The 20159-nt window shown below is 41.2% G+C and overlaps 1 protein-coding gene across 3 annotated transcripts in view; it reads left to right on the top strand.

Moving 5' to 3' along the window:
- The first annotated feature begins 5273 nt into the window (after nt 1–5273).
- LOC124260813 overlaps nt 5274–20159 on the top strand; it is a 28782-nt gene continuing 13896 nt past the window's right edge. For 2 of the 3 annotated variants that reach the window (XR_006894180.1, XR_006894179.1), the window contains exons 1-2: nt 5274–5436; nt 15029–16210. Coding sequence is in view for 1 of the 3 variants with exons in the window: in XM_046695129.1 (XP_046551085.1) it covers nt 5290–5436; nt 15029–16210 (1329 nt within the window). In the remaining 2 variants the exon portion in view is untranslated. The remainder of the gene's footprint in view (nt 5437–15028; nt 16211–20159) is intronic. The other variant, XM_046695129.1, reaches the window with a different exon arrangement.

The raw sequence follows: 20159 nt of genomic DNA, 5'->3' as shown, positions 1-20159 counted from the left end.
AAACCCTAGACAATAGCCACCTCTAGAGTATCCCTAACACCACCGTATACCAGACACCGGAATATACCAAACCCTAGACAATAGCCACCTCTAGAGTATCCCTAACACCACCGTATACCAGACACCGGAATATAACAAACACTAGACAATAGCCACCTCTAGAGTATCCCTAACACCACCGTATACCAGACACCGGAATATACTAAACCCTAGAGAATAGACACCTCAAGAGTATCCCTAACACCACCGTATACCAGACACCGGAATATACTAAACCCTAGAGAATAGACACCTCTAGAGTATCCCTAACACCACCGTATACCAGACACCGGAATATACCAAACCCTAGACAATAGCCACCTCTAGAGTATCCCTAACACCACCGTATACCAGACACCAGAATATAACAAACACTAGACAATAGCCACCTCTAGAGTATCCCTAACACCACCGTATACCAGACACCTGAATATACCCAGACACCAGAAACCCTAGACAATAGCCACCTCTAGAGTATCCCTAACACCACCGTATACCAGACACCTGAATATACCAAACCCTAGACAATAGCCACCTCTAGAGTATCCCTAACACCACCGTATACCAGACACCTGAATATACTAAACCCTCGAGAATAGCCACCTCTAGAGTATCCCTAACACCACCGTATACCAGACACCTGAATATACCAAACCCTAGACAATAGCCACCTCTAGAGTATCCCTAACACCACCGTATACCAGACACCTGAATATACTAAACCCTCGAGAATAGCCACCTCTAGAGTATCCCTAACACCACCGTATACCAGACACCTGAATATACTAAACCCTCGAGAATAGCCACCTCTAAAATAATCTAAATCTCCATACTATCATACACCGCGTTAAGATTTTTAAAAATACATACTGTGTTGAAAATCATAGGTATATAACGTGATTATACACCTCTGAATGGCTTTAATTAACCAATCACAATCCAGTATTTATTGAAGTCATGGTAGAATAGAGCATGGAGCAATGATTTAAATGTTAAGCATAGGCGGATCCAGAGAGGGGGGTGGCAGGGTGCGCACCCATCCACCACCACCCCACCCCCACCCCTTTTGTCCTGAAAGTTTATTAAATGAACATTGAAAATGGGTGAAAATGAAGAGTGCACTAAACTAACTCCTAGACAATAGACACCTCTAGAGTATCCCCTAACACCACCGTATACCAGACACCAGAATATACCAAATCCTAGACAATAGACACCACTAGAGTATCCCTAACACCACCGTATACCAGACACCGGAATATACCAAACCCTAGACAATAGACACAAGAGTATCCTCTAGAAAATCCCTACACCACCGTATACCAGACACCGGAATATACCAAACCCTAGACAATAGACACCTCTAGAGAATCCCTAACACCACCGTATACCAGACACCAGAATATATATCCCTACAAACACTAGACAATAGCCACCTCTAGAGTATCCCTAACACCACCGTATACCAGACACCAGAATATACCAAACCCTAGACAATAGACACCTGCAGAGTATCCCTAACACCACAGGATAGCAGGCACCGGAATATACCAAACCCTAGACAATAGCCACCTCCAGAGTATCCCTAACACCACCGTATACCAGACACCGGAATATACCAAACCCTAGACAATAGACACCTCTAGAGTATCCCTAACACCACCGTATACCAGACACCGGAATATACCAAATCCTAGACAATAGCCACCTCATGAGTATTGATAAACCCACCGTATACCAGACACCGGAATATACCATTGTTAATAAGTATCTCTTTTGTATATGGACCTATGGCCTTTCACGCAGTAAAGAATTGAATTGGATTGATATACCAAATCCTTGACAATAGCCTGGACAATATCCATAGTACACCAAGGACCACACTATAAGATACCACTCCTCCTGCACTTAGTTATCCCTTTCTTAATAGTTACTGATGGACTTTCAATCTGTGTCCTCGTGGAAGGCTGTTGCCGTCTTGTTATAAGCATGTATTGAACCACGGCCTCATGGTAATACTTTTGTAGCCACATCGATATGGATATTGATACATTTATTCCACGTGTTGCCTCACGCTTTGTACCACATGAGATTGTTGACTACATCATACATCAATACTTGTCCACATCATATGATACATGTATGTGTACCCGTACAACTCAGCGTGTCGGCTCTGTAACAACACAGGACCGCCTCCGTGGTGTAGTGGTTAGAGCGCCCGCCCGGAGAGCTGAAGGTCGCGGGTTCAATCCGCGACCGCGTCATACCAAAAGACGTGAAAATATGGTACTTGTTTGTCCCTGTCTGGCGCTCGGCATTAATGGGTACAACAAGGACTGGTCGGCTCGGAGTCAGTATAATGTGTCTGAGTGGGGTATCCATGCTTCACTGCGGCATGGTATCTCAGTGGGCTAGCACTATAAAACCAGCTTAAGTCTGGGCTAGTATAAGCAGCCGCACATACACATACACACGCATGCACGTCGTCATATGAGCGAAATATTCTCATGCACGACGTTAAATCCAATTTCACCTCACCTCACCTATTACAATTTACAACACGGGCCCTCACGGTTAAGGAGATGCTCAACAGGTGTCACCATTTCGTTCAATAAGAGGATATTATTGCTTCCGATTGTAACACTTATCCACTCTTTCATAACTGGATTTAGAATTAACTGATACCATTTGGAAATAAACGTCATTAAAACAAGGGCTTACACCTCCTACCGGCCAGCCACTTCATGTATATTGTGTTGAATTGCTTATATCGAACTGCGGTTATAACGAACTAAACTCAGTGGTCACTTCGAGCTCTTTATAGTTTAAGTTTACTGTAATTACAAAATCGGCGACTCATTATACATTTATTATTGATCCTCCAGCGCGTTTATCGTCTTTAGTTGATGGTGAACCTATAATGTAAGTTGGGGTTGGGGTCGATGTCGTCTATTGTTGCCGTGTCCTTCATCCATTCAAAATATTGATGCCATTTGTACCGAGTGTCCGTTCCACGGACTGATACGGGCCGTGATGACTCGGGTTTCAACTGTCGCCGTGTCTTTATCTGTAATCGAAACTGTCGCGCATTCGAGCTTGTTTTAACATAAAGGATTAGTTGATTTGACAATTGTTAGCACGGTGTGTGTGATATGTGTGTACGAAATGTATATGTTATACATACACACGCATACCTTACCCGTGACGGTCCGGGTTAGAATATTGATCTTCAGTAACTCATGCTTGTCGTAAGAGGCAACTAACGGGATCGGGTGGTCAGGCTCGCTGACTTGGTTGACACATATCATCGGTTGCCTATTGCGCAGATCGATGCTCACGCTGGTGATCACTGGATTGTCTGGTCCAGACTCGAATTTTACAGACCGCCGCCATGTAGCTAGAATATTGCTGAGTGAGGAGTAAAATTACACTCACTCACTTATATCTAAACACACAAACACACACAAACACGCAAATGCACACGCAGGCAGGCACACGCACGCAGGCAGGCACACACACGCACGCACGCACGCACACACACCACGCATACCCATCCATCAATCCACCAGTCAAACCACCCATCCATCCATCCATCTATGCACACCAACACACACGCGCGCGCAAAAACACACACACACACACACACAAAAAGAAGAAGAAGAAGCAAATACACACGCAGGCACGCACATGCACACACACACACACACACACACACACACACACGCACATCCATCAATCAATCAATCGATCGATCCACACACATGCACACACAAACACGCAAATACACACGCAGGCAGGCACACGCACGCACACACGCACAAACACACTACGCACATTCATCCATCAATCCACCCATCAAACCATCAATCCATCTATACACACAAACACACACACAAATACACAAGCACACACACACACACACACACGCGCGCGCGCGCGCAAATACACTCGCAGGCACGCACACGCACGTACACACACAACGCACATCCATCCATCAACCAATCAATCAATCAATCCATCCACACACACAAACACCCAACACACATACATACATACATACGCACGCACGCACGCACGCATGCCCGCACGCACGCACGCACGCACGCACGCACGCACGCACGCACGCACACACACACACACACACACACACACACACATACATACATACATACATACATACATACATACATACATACATACATACATACATACATACATACATACATACATACATACATACATACATACATACATACATACATACAGGTATCTGTTAGATTGATATAACCATAAAATTGAACCTTGAGACAAGGATGAATTCTTTTCCGGCTTCGACACAATTTGGTTGTCAAAATCATTTCCGTCAATCCAGCTCCAGTCGTTACAGCAAATATTCTCTCCCTGAATTATACGCAGCAGCATCTTTTGTCAACGGGTCATTGGTACCTTGAATACCTGAATGTCTTTTATCGGTACTGACTGTACCCATGTGGGGAATCGAACCCCAAGAGAAAGGAGTATATTCCACAGAAGTATTTGGGTCACCCTACAAGGGAAACACTTATAAGAATTTTATCATCTGAAGACGAATCTGTCCATGTAAAATTAGTCCTGTTTTTAACACATTCGGTGTCGTTAAGGAAGAGTCTGATTTCTCCTGTCAAGAAATTGCACAATATTATAATGCTTTCCACTATTTGCAATGCCCATATATTGCCTGTCATTATAATACTATGTATACGGGCCGGATGCCTTATGTGCAATAAACCATCTTGATCAAACCATCTTGATCAAACCATCTTGATCTTGAACCCGTGTCTTCGGCGTGACGAGCAAACGCTTTAACAACTAGGCTTCCCCACCGTCCCCTTTTAACGGTAAACAATATTCACGACATATAGCAACAGTAAATACTGAGTCTCGTATCTGGCCCCTACAAAGACGTCAGTCCGGTACAGCTCAATTAAAGACGAGTTTGCAAGTGTTTAATTAAACGAAAACTTAATACAGAAGCATTTTCGACGTTCCTGTTTGTTTCTAAAGTGTGTTATGTATGTGATGGCATGGAACTGGATGAAGACAGTTTACGTTCTACTGAACACGAAACACACTGTTCCATGTGGTAATGTTTAATGTACCATAGGAAGGCGTATGCTATAGTTATCCATATCATACGTCACAATTCAATGACAACCGGACAACCAACCAGAGAGTGTGTCACCTGCAAAATGTCGATACCTGTACACAGCGATGTTCCTCAGTAATGCTGGTAGCGATCACGATGGCAGGTCAACCAACCAGAAAGTGTGTCATCTGCGATATGTCGATACCTGTACACAGCGGTGTTCCTCAGTAAGGCTGGTAGCGATCACGATGGCAGGACTACGCAAGCTTAAGGTAATAACTTTCTTTCACGGTCAGGTTCTGGAATAGATTCACGTTACTAACATATCATGTAAACATGCATAATGCCAAATATACTCATGCCAATAATGGTTGTCACCCCCTCCCCACCCTAACCAAACACACACCTCACACCCCCACCCCACACCCCCTCTCCAATTAAATAAATCGAAGGGGGTGACAACCATTATTGGCATGAGTATATCAAATGGTTTTTGTTTGTCTTTCTGAAACAGGTTGTGAGAATTTGCGAACTTGGCAACTTGGGATCACGGTGACACAGACGTTTCAGGACTTTTGTCTGTGAATATCTGTGTTAGGACCGACGTTGGAAAATGTGTAATAACTTATTACCATTACCATTCGAGTTTCATTTCTTGACACATTATTGGACATATCTGTTGATGTTTTAGACACATATGTTCCAAGTGCCATGTATACTCACGTCAAATGTCCTTGAGACAAACACGTCTCTTCTTCAGGAGACACACCATATGACCTTGAAACGTACTCGCCTACCTCCTGTTAATGAGACACACGCGAGTAATAAAATATAAATAAAATGGTGACAATGAATGAAATTACTGCAATCGATTGCTGAAGGAAGTAAAGATGGGAACGTTCAGTACTGTTAACAATGACTGGAGGAATGTCATGGACCGTGAACAATTGAAGGCAATATCATCGATCTATTGTCACACACAATGTACAGAAGCCGATGGTTTAATCAGTTTATCTAGTATGCGATATTGAAATGTGGGCAAATCTGTCGTTATTCAGTCAACACGGCTGTGAAGAGCAATGTGTCTGTCTTTCCTTCTTATATCTATCACGTTTGTTGATCTCGATGTAGTGTGCTCATATGAAACACATTCTTAAGAATCTTCAGTATTTTTCAATGTTCATTATGCCAGCAGTCTGAAGTTGCTTGAAGCACACACTGTAGCTGGTGGCTCGTTATGGTTTCAGTCATCCAGGAAGAAACGACTTCGCGTTTTGAAGTGAACGGATGGCAGCTATTCAAGAACAATGGAACATATGTCTGAAGTTAACCGTCGTCATTCCGCTCTGGTTCTTGGTTTGGAATGGAAGTTAACCGTCATTCCGCTCTGGTCCTTGGTTTGGAATGGAAGTTAACCGTCATTCCGCTCTGGTCCTTGGTTTGGAATGGAAGTTAACCGTCATTCCGCTCTGGTGCTTGGTTTGGAATGGAAGTTAACCGTCATTCCGCTCTGGTCCTTGGTTTGGAATGGAAGTTAACCGTCATTCCGCTCTGGTGCTTGGTTTGGAATGGAAGTTAACCGTCATTCCGCTCTGGTCCTTGGTTTGGAATGGAAGTTAACCGTCATTCCGCTCTGGTCCTTGGTTTGGAATGGAAGTTAACCGTCATTCCGCTCTGGTGCTTGGTTTGGAATGGAAGTTTTCTTCCGTGTCGCCTTTTGTTGAGCATGTTAACTACCAATTTGTAACAGAACGAAGATAGGCGTATCTTCTTCAGATGGAATGAGCGGGCAACGTTTATTAATGAAATCTGAAGTAAATCTTCAAACTGGAAAACGTGGAAGATGGTATCAAACCATTTGACTGGGAGGGCGGTGTTGTCGAAACTCTGGTTGGTTTAATGGAAACAGCAATCATCATTTTGACGACTGTAGTTACAATTTCAAACAGCCTCACAGTTTATAGATCGAGAAATACTTTTTGACGACCTTACTATTCAACCAACCCTCATTCTGCAGTCTACAACCAACCCTCATTCTGCAGTCTACAACCAACCCTCATTCTGCAGTCTACAACCAACCCTCATTCTGCAGTCTACAACCAACCCTCATTCTGCAGTCTACAACCAACCCTCATTCTGCATTCTACGAACGCTTCACGGTGTATCAAAAAATATGTTGTCTTATTCTAAACCAGCTGTCGACAATCGTAGCGGAAATTGCACCGTACGTGACGTCACAATTTCTAAATAAGACACCAACCATAACGGGTATGACCGTTAATAAGGGAGAACGGAAACTGATGTTGCGCCTGAAATCTTCCATCCACGCACCAGTTAGAACAAGGATTAAAGGGACAGTTAATAAATGATCCTGAACAATTTTAAATATAATTTTAGTTAATGTCTATCAACAATCCACTAAATGTCGATGAATATAGGAAGAAGAAAGTCCTGGAAGAATATATTTTAATCAGTGAAAAAGTTTATACAAGAAAATATGGGAAGCTCAGAGTGGTAGCGATGAAGAACACCGTTTCATGTTCCCGCTGAGCTGAATTGCTTGAACGGTTATCTCATCGATACGCTTTATTACAGCGGTGAGATCAAAGTAAGAGTCTGGTATTCATTGAACTGAAACTTGTTCAAAGTTAACAGTCATTCGAGTTTTATTTATTCCATGCCTGTCATTTTGAACATTGGAACAGGTTTTCATATATATACTTTCTTGTGAAGCATGGTGTCAGATTGCTGCCAGATGCTGTGGGTTTCAGGTCGACCCGACTGTTCCTGACTAGAACACGTACTTACAAAAGCGTCTCTGTGAACTGACAAACTTGGTAACCTTGTTGTTTTCGGTTTCTTAGTCCAACCCTCTGTCGTTCCTTGATCTCGATCCTTTTCCGTTTAAGTTTCATATCCTCTCGATACATATCACTGACCGAGGCACAGGCGTTGCAGGAAAACTTCTTGCCATTCATTTCCAATCCGGTTATGCTCAGTTGGGATGTCACCTCCTTTCTGCCCACAGGCAGCTTCATAGTCATCGCTGTCTTCGTCATACTTCACACGTTTTGTCAACGACGTCCCCTTGTTCTCGGGAAACCATGCCCTGATGTGATGCTGTGTGTCGTAAGAGGCAACTCACGGGATCGGGTGGCTAGGACTTGGTTTCATCGTATCTCAATTGCGTAGATCGATGCTCATGATGTTGATTGTCTGGCCCAGACTTGATTATTTACCGCCATACATCTGGAATATTGCGGAATGCAGAGTTACCAGACCAAACCATTAGAGATGTCAGATTTTACGAAGCTGAGGTCAGTTATGACAGAAAATGGTCGCACGTTCCCATAAAAATGTTTTCAAACACTTGCTGACAGAGCGGCATTTCAGAAAAGTCTAAATTGAATGGAAAGGCATCGCAAAGCATTGTCTGGAAAGTTCTGTATATTTATCTTGATTGAACTGAATAATTATTGAATTTGAATTGCAATTGGAGAGGGGGATGAATTGATCTTGCCCTCACGGTTCACTTTTAGGTAAAGACAATTTTCTCCCCACGAACGAACTATAGGTTGCATATCACGTCAATATTTGAATCATTTACAACTTTTAACTCAGCTTTAGCCAATCTTATCTCAGCGGTGTACTCCCAAAAGTCATACATCCCAATTGTCATACAAATCAATCAGACGTGACTGTGATTACAACCTAGTCTTACCCACTGTAATAATGAACCTGCCCCATACACTAACGAGATGGTTTTCACATTTTTACAGAAATACTTTGATCAGAATGGCAATGTTGACAGTTAATCTAGAGAAAACTCAAATTGCTGTTTTTTAGAAAAGGTGGACACTTAGCGAGAATTAAGAAATGGTTTTATAAAGGTGAAGTATTTGATACCCAAATTCAGCCAATCCTTTGGTATGGTGCCGAAGTATGGGGTATTAATAAACTTTATAAGATTGAAAATGTACATTTAACTGCATGTAAGATGGTGGTCGCCAAACACCAAATGTAATTGTTTATGGTGATTGTGGACGTTACCCAATGTATATAAATGCACAACGGTGTTTCATAATATACTGGCTTAAACGTGTTAATATGCATCAACAAAGAATTCCAAAAAAGCTTATGATATGCTAATGTATTACGATAATTGTGGTTATGATAACTATGTTTCATCTGTGCGTAATTTATTGTTTTCATATGGATTTGGTTTTTATGTTTGGTTATTTCAAAGTGTTGGTATTGAATCCCAGTTTCTTCAAATGTTTAAACAAGTTGCAGTTGACATGCATATAGTCGGAATAGTACAACTGAAGAAAGTTCAAAGTATAAGCTGTACAGACAATTTAAAAGCCTTTTAGAGCCAGAAAAATATTTAACTACGTTAACAAATAAGAAACACAGAAATATTCCTACTAGGATCAGAGATTTTGCATGCTTGTTTTTACGATGTTGACTTTGATCAAAACAGGATTCTAGATTTGTTATGTTTTTGAGTTTACATTAACCTAATGGAGTTACTTCCTTCCTAACATTGTTTTTCCAACATAAACAATATAAAATAAAGTCGTTGTCATTATCTATAATCTCTTCTCTTTGTGTTTCGATTAATATGTTTGGACTAGTCCATTAATTAACGAAGGTAACAGTGTAGTGAACCTCAGTGCAACCAACCATAACCTTTGTTGTTTTAACGCGTCTAACTTTTGGGACGTCTAACGTTTGGGAGGACACCATCTCAGCTATTGTATAGTGCCACAGAGTCAGTGTTCAGTTGCCATTGTTCAATGCAAATCTTGACGCAAACCTTAAGTTAAACAGTGTTTAAAAATATACAGTGTGTGTTTATTATTGTGCAATAAATAATATCCGCGAGTCGTTTATTTTCATAAGATACTTGCAGCCACTTTAAAATATTAATAAAATATACAGGTTTAAACAAGCGAGTTTATTAATTTGAAAAAAAACACACCAAAAATTAAAAACAAAAAAAACAACTCAAAATGTGCAAATTATTGATGGTTACACAGCTGAAACATTCCTTTTGACGTTGGGCGGCACATTGATTCTGGAATTGACAGCTGCTGCTGGTAGAATTATTTTGTCACTGGCATACATTATTCTGGTAAACAGGCTGTAGACCGCGCAGTTTTGTGTGTTGCACATGTTCACTTTTCTGTTCAACATATGTGTTGATGCAATATATAAACATTCTTCTTTCATTTCTGTATCTGTGTGTATAGTTCCACTCGAATGACACCGGAGCGTTACAGCGGTTTGAGTATTCCACGCCGAAATGTGGGGCGGTGAGGTAGCCTAGTGGTTAAAGCGTTCGCTCGTCACGCCGACGACCCGAGTTTGATTCCCCACATAGGTACAATGTGTGAAGCCCATTTCTGGTGTCCCCCGCTGGGATATTGCTGGAATACTGCTAGTACCAAAAACATACTCACTCACTCACACCGAAATTAGTTTCTGGCACTTTCTGGATGGATCCTGGAGACCTGCTGCCGATTCGGGGGCTGATTTGGATGTACAAAATGGAAAAAACTTTGTGCCGACATTTTTCATCGTCAGGTACATAGCAAATGTGCGGGAATTCTTTCACCGTTCATGCTATTCACACAGTTGCTGTTTTTGTCAACTGTTACACGTGCCATTTCAGCGAACTGTATACCTACATCAGCTGTGTAAAGGACAAAGCTACAGGCTCCTAAAACATTCTCGGTGGTGCCTCTGAAAATGAGTTATTACTTAAAACCACACCTGACACAGGTGATCTGTCTGTTCAAAGTAACTGTCCTATCATCAGATAGTCATTAATAGAAATGTTGAAACAGTATTATCTAAACAAATACCATAGACAAAATCAATAATTTCGCTCTCTTTCTTTCTTGGGTTTGGGCGGTGGGGTAATCTAAAGGTTAAAGAGTTCGCTCGTCACACCGAAAACCCGGGTTCGATTCCCCACATGGGTACAATGCGTTAAACCCATTTCTGGTGTCCCCTGCCGTAATATTGCTGGAATATTACTAAAAGGGGCGTAAAAATAAACTCACTCACACTTCTTTCTTGGGTATTTCACATCATGAAAGGATGACATTTTATGGACAGTATAGAAATTTGTATCTCGTGAACTTGTACCCAATTTGTTGTTGTATGTCCACATGAACCTGAATGTATTACATGCGGTCAATGATATGACTGTAGGTGTAATATTGATCAGGAAAAAGAACCTCGCCTTTTAACGTGCGTCAAATATCGCTGAAGAGAAACCTTCAGATCAATCACATCAATTTCAGAAAAGCTCGAGTGAACAGATCGACGAATGGTCGCGTTGACCCAGATGAATATTTTATAAGACCTTCACACGGGATCTAAACATTGAAGTAAAAGACAGCAAGCTGCAACACGCCTGAAGAGACAATATTGAGTTAGTGACTCAACCGAAATAAAAGTGCTGACTGGAACCGATGAAAATGTTCAGTATAGCACAGGAGAGTCGAACACGAATATACCCTCGAGAACTTTTATTCTGAAGGATGATCAATGTTATAGCCGCTATTTCCGTATTCATATCATAGACAGGTGTGATGTCTTTACCATGCGTATTCTGATCACAGACAGGTGTGATGCCCTCACCATGCGTATTTTGATCACAGACCGATGTGATGTTGTCTTTATCATGCGTATTCTGATCATAGACAGGTGTGACGTCTTTACCATGCATATTCTGATCATAGACAGGTGTGTGCATGTTCTTACCATGCATATTATTATCATAGACAGGTGTGATGTTGTCTTTATCATGCGTTTTCTTATCACAGACAGGTGTGTGCATGTTCTTACCATGCATATTATTATCATAGCCAGGTGTGATGATGTCCTTACCGTGCGGTTTCTTTTCACATACAGGTGTGATGTCCTTATCATGCGTATTCATATCATAGTCAGGTGTAATGTTGTCCATTCCATGCGTTTTCTTATCACAGACAGGTGTGTGCATGTTCTTACCATGCATATTATTATCACAGACAGGTGTGATGTTGTCTTTATCATGCGTATTCTTATCACAGACAGGTGTGTGCATGTTCGTACCATGCATATTATTATCATAGCCAGGTGTGATGTTGTCTTTATCATGCGTATTCTTGTCATAGACAGGTGTTATGTTGTCCTCAACATATATATTCTTTTCATAGACAGGTGTGATATTTTCCTAACCATACGTATTCTTATCATAGACAGGCGTGTTCTTGTGCTTAACATGCGTATTCTTTTCATGGACAGGTGTGATGGTGTCCTTAGCATGCGTATTCGTGTAAAAGACAAGTGTGTTTTCCCTTAGCCTGCGTATTATAGTGATAGACGTGTGATTTTTCCTTAGCATGCGTATTATTGTCATGGGCAGGTGTGATGTTGTAGTTAGCATGCGTATTCGTGTATTAGACATGTGTGTGTCATGGGCAGGTGTGATGTTGTCTTTAGCATGCGTATTATTGACATAGACAGGTGTGATGTTGTCCTCAGCATGCGTATTATTGACATAGACATGTGTGATTTTTCCTTAGCATGCGTATTATTGTCATGGGCAGGTGTGATGTTGTAGTTAGCATGCGTATTCGTGTATTAGACATGTGTGTGTCATGGGCAGGTTTGATGTTGTCCTTAGCATGCGTATTACTGACATAGACAGGTGTGATGTTGTCCTCAGCATGCGTATTATTGACATAGACAGGTGTGATGTTGTCCTTAGCATGCGTATTATTGACATAGACAGGTGTGATGTTGTCCTTAGCATGCGTATTACTGACATAGACAGGTGTGATGTTGTCCTCAGCATGCGTATTATTGACATAGACAGGTGTGATGTTGTCCTTAGCATGCGTATTATTGACATAGACATGTGTGATGTTGTCCTTAGCATGTGTATTATTGACATAGACAGGTGTAATGTTGTCTTTATCATGCGTATTCCTATCACAGACAGGTGTGTGCATGTTCTTACCATGCATATTATTATCATAGCCAGGTGTGATGTTGTCTTTATCATGCGTATTCTTGTCATAGACAGGTGTTATGTTGTCCCCAACATATATCTTCTTTTCATAGACAGGTGTGACATTTTCCTAACCATACGTTTTCTTATCATAGACAGGCGTGTTCTTGTGCTTAACATGCGTATTCTTTCATGGACAGGTGTGATGGTGTAATTAGCATGCGTATTCGTGTAAAAGACAAGTGTGTTTTCCCTTAGCCTGCGTATTATAGTGATAGACATGTGTGATCTTTCCTTAGCATGCGTATTATTGTCATGGGCAGGTGTGATGTTGTAGTTAGCATGCGTATTCGTGTATTAGACATGTGTGTGTCATGGGCAGGTGTGATGTTGTCCTTAGCATGCGTATTATTGACATAGACAGGTGTGATGTTGTCCTCAGCATGCGTATTATTGACATAGACAGGTGTGATGTTGTCCTTAGCATGCGTATTATTGACATAGACAGGTGTTATGTTGTCCTCAACATATATCTTCTTTTCATAGACAGGTGTGATATTTTTCTAACCATACGTATTCTTATCATAGACAGGCGTGTTCTTGTGCTTAACATGCGTATTCTTTTCATGGACAGGTGTGATGGTGTAATTAGCATGCGTATTCGTGTAAAAGACAAGTGTGTTTTCCCTTAGCCTGCGTATTATAGTGATAGACATGTGTGATTTTTCCTTAGCATGCGTATTATTGTCATGGGCAGGTTTGATGTTGTAGTTAGCATGCGTATTCGTGTATTAGACATGTGTGTGTCATGGGCAGGTGTGATGTTGTCTTTAGCATGCGTATTATTGACATAGACAGGTGTGATGTTGTCCTCAGCATGCGTATTATTGACATAGACATGTGTGATTTTTCCTTAGCATGCGTATTATTGTCATGGGCAGGTGTGATGTTGTAGTTAGCATGCGTATTCGTGTATTAGACATGTGTGTGTCATGGGCAGGTGTGATGTTGTCCTTAGCATGCGTATTACTGACATAGACAGGTGTGATGTTGTCCTCAGCATGCGTATTATTGACATAGACAGGTGTGATGTTGTCCTTAGCATGCGTATTATTGACATAGACATGTGTGATGTTGTCCTTAGCATGCGTATTACTGACATAGACAGGTGTGATGTTGTCCTCAGCATGCGTATTATTGACATAGACAGGTGTGATGTTGTCCTTAGCATGCGTATTATTGACATAGACATGTGTGATGTTGTCCTTAACATGCGTATTACTGACATAGACAGGTGTGATGTTGTCCTTAGCATGCGTATTACTGACATAGACAGGTGTGATGTTGTCCTTAACATGCGTATTATTGACATAGACAGGTGTGATGTTGTCCTTAACATGCGTATTATTGACATAGACAGGTGTGATGTTGTCCTTAGCATGTGTATTATTGACATAGACAATTGTGATGTTGTCCTTAACATGCGTATTATTGTCATAGACAATTGTGATGTTGTCCTTAACGTGCGTATTATTGTCATAGACAATTGTGATTTTTCCTTAGCATGCGTATTCTTATCATGGATTATGATGTTGCCAGTTTGTATATAAAATCACCCTTATCCCCACCTCACGTGTAAGTTGCGCAGAAAAGAATGGAAACAGTGGAAACAATATGGAACCAAAGGTACTCAAGAATTGATCAAATAAATAAATGCGACAAAACCCTTTTCACATTCATAAGAAATATCTGCTGAAAGCAGAGTGGATTATGCAATTGTGACGATATCATGAACATATATTTGTAACGAAGTTTAGAGGATATTAGGTAATTGAAATACTTTTGTATTTCAGACATCGCTCGTAAACCCACAGCCAGGACGATTACCAATTCTCGGCCTGATCCTGACCTTGACGATATGCTTACTAGGGACTTACGTAATTGGAACATTTTACGTTACTTTTATTGTAGATAAAAACATCAAAGGCCTTGACCTTCCGCGTACTCTGCCTAGACGTGATGTATTGCAGTCAGATGTACTGTTGGTCAGGGAACAATCCCAACCTGTGTACGTCATACCAAAATATGCACTAGTTGTTGAGAAGGCTCAAAATGTTGTCTACAAGCCCGTCAACGTTTCCATCCAGAAGAAGTCTGTCCAGAAGCTGCCGTTGAAGAAACTCACCTGGCTTAACCCCCCTGGGTGGATGAAGGTCGAGCCGTACACAGATTTCACTCAGTGCGTTGTCAGTGACTGTGTCATCTCCTTCAACAGGAGCGACGTTGATGCTGCTGACTTGGTCCTGGTGGAAGGGAACGCTATCCCAGACGCTGAGACTCCAACAAATAACCCTGATCAGATCTGGGTGTTCTACACAGCAGAGACGGTCCAACAGTTCTACAACCCGAGAAGCTATAAACGGAAGGACTGGATTGGTAGATTCAACTGGACAATGACCTACAGGCTAGACTCGGACGTCGTCTCAACGTACTCCAGACTCATCCTGAAAGAAGACTTCGTAAACAACGCTAACTATACCGACATCGTCCACAAGAAGACCAGGTCTGTCCTGTGGTTCGTCAGTCACTGTGAGACTCAGAGTAAACGGAAGGAATACGTTGAGGAACTGAGGAAGTACATAGATGTTGATATTTACGGTCACTGTGGCAATCTGACATGTAAAGGACAAGAGTGTGACAAGGTGTGGAGTAAATATTGGTTTTATTTGTCTTTTGAAAACTCAATGTGTAAGGATTACGTAACGGAAAAGTTTTTCAACACATTTAATAAGAACATCGTTCCAGTGGTTCGAGGGGGTGCAGATTACCGTACTCTGTTCCCTCCAGACTTGTACATCAACACAGCAGACTTCTCCAGTCCCAAAGCTCTGGCAGATCATCTGAAGGCTCTGCAGCAAGACCTACCTGGCTATACTAAAATCCTCAGGAACATGGCCAAGTACAAACAAGGGGGGAACTTCCTGAAGGGTATTCCATGGATATGTGACACTTGTGCCAAGCTGCACCAGCCTTTGGTGAGAAAGAACTATTTTGATATTCACAGGTGGTTGACCGAAGGCGTCTGCTATGAACCCAAAGACTTTTAGAACAAAATGTGCCTATTAGTCCTGAACTGAATTCCGTGTCTGTACAGGACACCAGTCTTACCTCGTATAGCAAATTAAAGTGTGCCTCAAGTATAAATCTAATGCAAACATCTGTTGTAGATTTAACATATGTTATATTTGGGATTGCACTTTCTCACTATATTTAAACATTTAACGGTCTTATGTTACGGTGTTGTGTAATGAACAAAATAAGACATTTTCAACAACATAAATGCTTTATTTCAGGAACCGTTATGCTTGTATTTGTAACAAGTAGCATACATAAACAAAAAAAATACAGTTTATACTGTGAGCAAGTACAGAATTATTGATCCCCCCTACTGTATGACAATCGACTCGTCCAAATTAAAGCCGTGAACTCGCTAAGTTTAGTCGCCGCTAACTTTATTCACGGAAATAATTGTTGATAACCACCCTACTATTCCCAATTTGGAAAAGACCTCACATGCCACGTTCCATGTGGCCGGGACGGAAGCGGTCAGGTTAGGACGTGTTGGCCGACGTGTGTTGTCGACGTCATACCCGCTAGATCTAGACCCGGTTTGAATATACTGTCGCTTTTGCGCTGCTGACGGATTTTCCAGCTTCGTAGTTTCTTCACTGGGATGAGGGTCAAGAAATTCTTCTTCAAACCATTCGCTTTTTACTTCAAAAACACCAAAGATGCTGCTGTGATAGAAATTGCCGATGTCCGACATGTTTGTTTACAAACAATAGGGTCAACGAGTTCGTTGTATTCATACGCGGTGAATCGGTCACTTTAATTAGCGGTCTGAAACAGCCAGTTAATAACGGTTTTGATGAGCTCTCAGCCAATCAGAATCGAGTATCACACAATGTCGTGCTAGAATATAGATTCTAGTACTCTTTTGGGGTTGAGTCCCATCCCTTGTAGATTGCCCAGTGTCTGGAACGACTGCTCGATGGCGTCTATTAATGAACCTATAAACACGTTGTCCGTGATCACAGGAGTATTTTTGTGTGTATTTGTCTTATTTTGAGTATATGCATGATTTAGTAGCAAATATGTTTAGAAGATATATATATATATATCTATGGCTGCAACATAATTACTTATCTTGTCAAAAACTGACTTACAAAATGTGTACAATCATCAAACTAAAACTCCTAAATCATAAATACTCAAAATATCAATTGTGTGGTAACATCAAGTTTTCTTTTACAAAAAACGAATATCAAACGGTGTGACAAACCATAACAAGTCAAAATATCGATTATATATTCACATTCACCATTCCTTGACGAAGACAAATATCAAACTATATAATTATTTATACCACTTTAGTGGTATAACTATATCAAAATACTGCACGTATTCTCAGGCGGTTATCAATTTCATTGAATCAATTGCATTTAACAAAGTACATGTCTGACAAATTTGTGAATATATATTTTCACGTTCTCTTATGGGTAAAGTTTGATAAAGGAACTTATGTATGTATGTATGTATGTATGTATGTATGTATGTATGTATGTATGTATGTATGTATGTATGTATGTATGTATGTATGTATGTATGTATGTATGCATGTATGCATGCATGTATGTATGTATGTATGTATGTATCTATGTATCTATGCATGTATGTATGCATGTATGTATGCATGTATGTAAACATTAAGAGACAGTATCATTCCATGAGTAATTGGGAAGAAAAGATCGTGAGACTATCGTGACATGAACTGGATTATCTTTAGATTATCGAGCATAGTGACCAGGATACGTTAGACTAGCATGCACTGTATGTTAAATATTGGGTACTGAGAACAGGATGCCGTTAGGGTATTATATATTGTGAACAGAAGATTGTTACATTATGGGCACTGTAAACAACATATCGTTAGACTAGCATGCATTGTGAACAAACGATTGTTAAATATTGAGTACTGAGAACAGCATATCGTCAAACTATCAGGTGTTGTAAACAGGTTATCGATAAACTATCGAGTAATGTGTACTGTCGTGTACTCAGAACGGAGTATCGTTAGTGTGCGTGTTCGTCCACACTTTGGCCTCTCCATCCATAGGATAGACAAATACTCAGTCTCCTGTCCTCATCATGTATTGTATAATATCAAACTTGCAATGACTGCATATTTTCCCGAGCCTTTAGCTCCTTTAACTATTGTATGTTGTCTGGGACCTACGTAATATGTGCTTAGCCCTTCTGTATAATAAGTAACTTAGAATACTCTGTATTTGAGGTGTTAGCCACCTATTTGGTACAAAGTGATATATTGCAGTGAAATGACCAACATGTATTCGCGCCTTGATCAACAACTATCGAGTGTTAATAAAAGTGAATGTTTGTCAGCTATCAACTATTTGTTTGTTCGTTTTTGTGCTACTGGAACCAGGAAAAATGATATCCTGAACACCTTCAGATCGCGGCTCTACACTCATTGTCTTGGGGGTGGGTGGGGGTGGGGGTTCTTAGCCTAGTGGTTAAAGCGTTCACTCGTCATGCCGAAGACCCGGGTTCGATTCCCTACTTGGGTACAATGAGTGAAGCCCATTCCTGGTGTCCATCGCCGTGATATTGCTGGAACATTGCTAAAAGCATAAAACTATACTCACTCACTCACTCATTGTCCTTGGAGCAGAGTTTTTAATTACACTCAACGTATTTGAATATATTCCCAATGTTGATCTCGATTTGACATTTATATACTGAAAGCCATTAAAAATGCAATTTGACATTCATACTTTCTTTACTCGCACTAATTTCAACATATATAAACCGAACTGGCAGATATGTTTTATGTGAACATCTGTGAATAATTTCATCGGAAAATGCCCAGTCAACAACAACATCAGTGACGCAACAACGACATCACACAAAGGAGGGGTCACTTGCAGTCAATATCGTGTGTGTCCACCGTGCGCTGCAAGACATGCTCGCAGTCTTTGGGGCATTGAAAGACACACATTTCTCAGGAACAGCTGTTGGATGGTCTGCAGCCTCTGATGGTCTGTGGTCTGATCATGACACCACCCCCTCCAAAACGATCATGTTCAAGGACACAGTTTGGCGCAAGTCTTTCTCCTTTACGTCGATAAATCTGTTGACGTCCATCTGCAAAGGATAAGTTAAACCTGGATTCATCTGAAAAAATGACATCTGGCCATGTCCTGTTGCCAAGATTGGCCCGATTTGCTGCCCATCGCTGTCTGGCAAGTCTGTGGCGATGCAATAAGGTTGGACCACGGTACGGGTGACGACACCGGATGTTGAAGGCAGCAAGGCGTCCTTGCACCTTTTGGGCGCTGAAATGACGTTGACTTCTCCCAATTGTCCTCCTTGCCTAATCATCAGCTGTTTGGAACCGATTTCGCAAGTGTGAAACTCGGATATTGCGGTTTTGTCGAGCTGTTATCACAGGTGGTGCACCAGGTCGCGGACGATCAGCAACACTTCCGGTAGCCCGAAAACGTTGTCTGAGTCGACTTACAGTGGATGGATTCACATTAAAGTGCCTGGCAATCATCACATCTGAAGCACCTTGGCTGACCATACCGATAACCTGATTCCTTTCGTCTTGTGTCAAGTGTGGCATTTTCTCAAAGTGATTGAGTTCCACAATTCCTTGTGCTTTTACAGGGCCTGGGTGCAGGTAATGCATGTGCACAACGTGTTTCATGAATGTGGTTGTGTTTACGAGAAATGTCAAAGGTTCCGTTTTACGTATCAAATTCATGTGAGAGGAATGCTCCGGGACTCGAACTCGAAATGGGCCAGAATAACAGCCTTTTATCCCTACATCCTCTGTATCGCAGGAAAACATCTGCAATTGAACTTTTGTAAGTTTCAGGACAACAAATACCAATTGCGTTT

Source organism: Haliotis rubra, unplaced genomic scaffold (assembly GCF_003918875.1).
Source record: "Haliotis rubra isolate DU_JTF1 unplaced genomic scaffold, ASM391887v1 Scf778, whole genome shotgun sequence".
NCBI classification, from domain to species: Eukaryota; Metazoa; Mollusca; class Gastropoda; order Lepetellida; family Haliotidae; genus Haliotis; species Haliotis rubra.
This window is presented reverse-complemented; position numbering and strand designations above follow the sequence as displayed.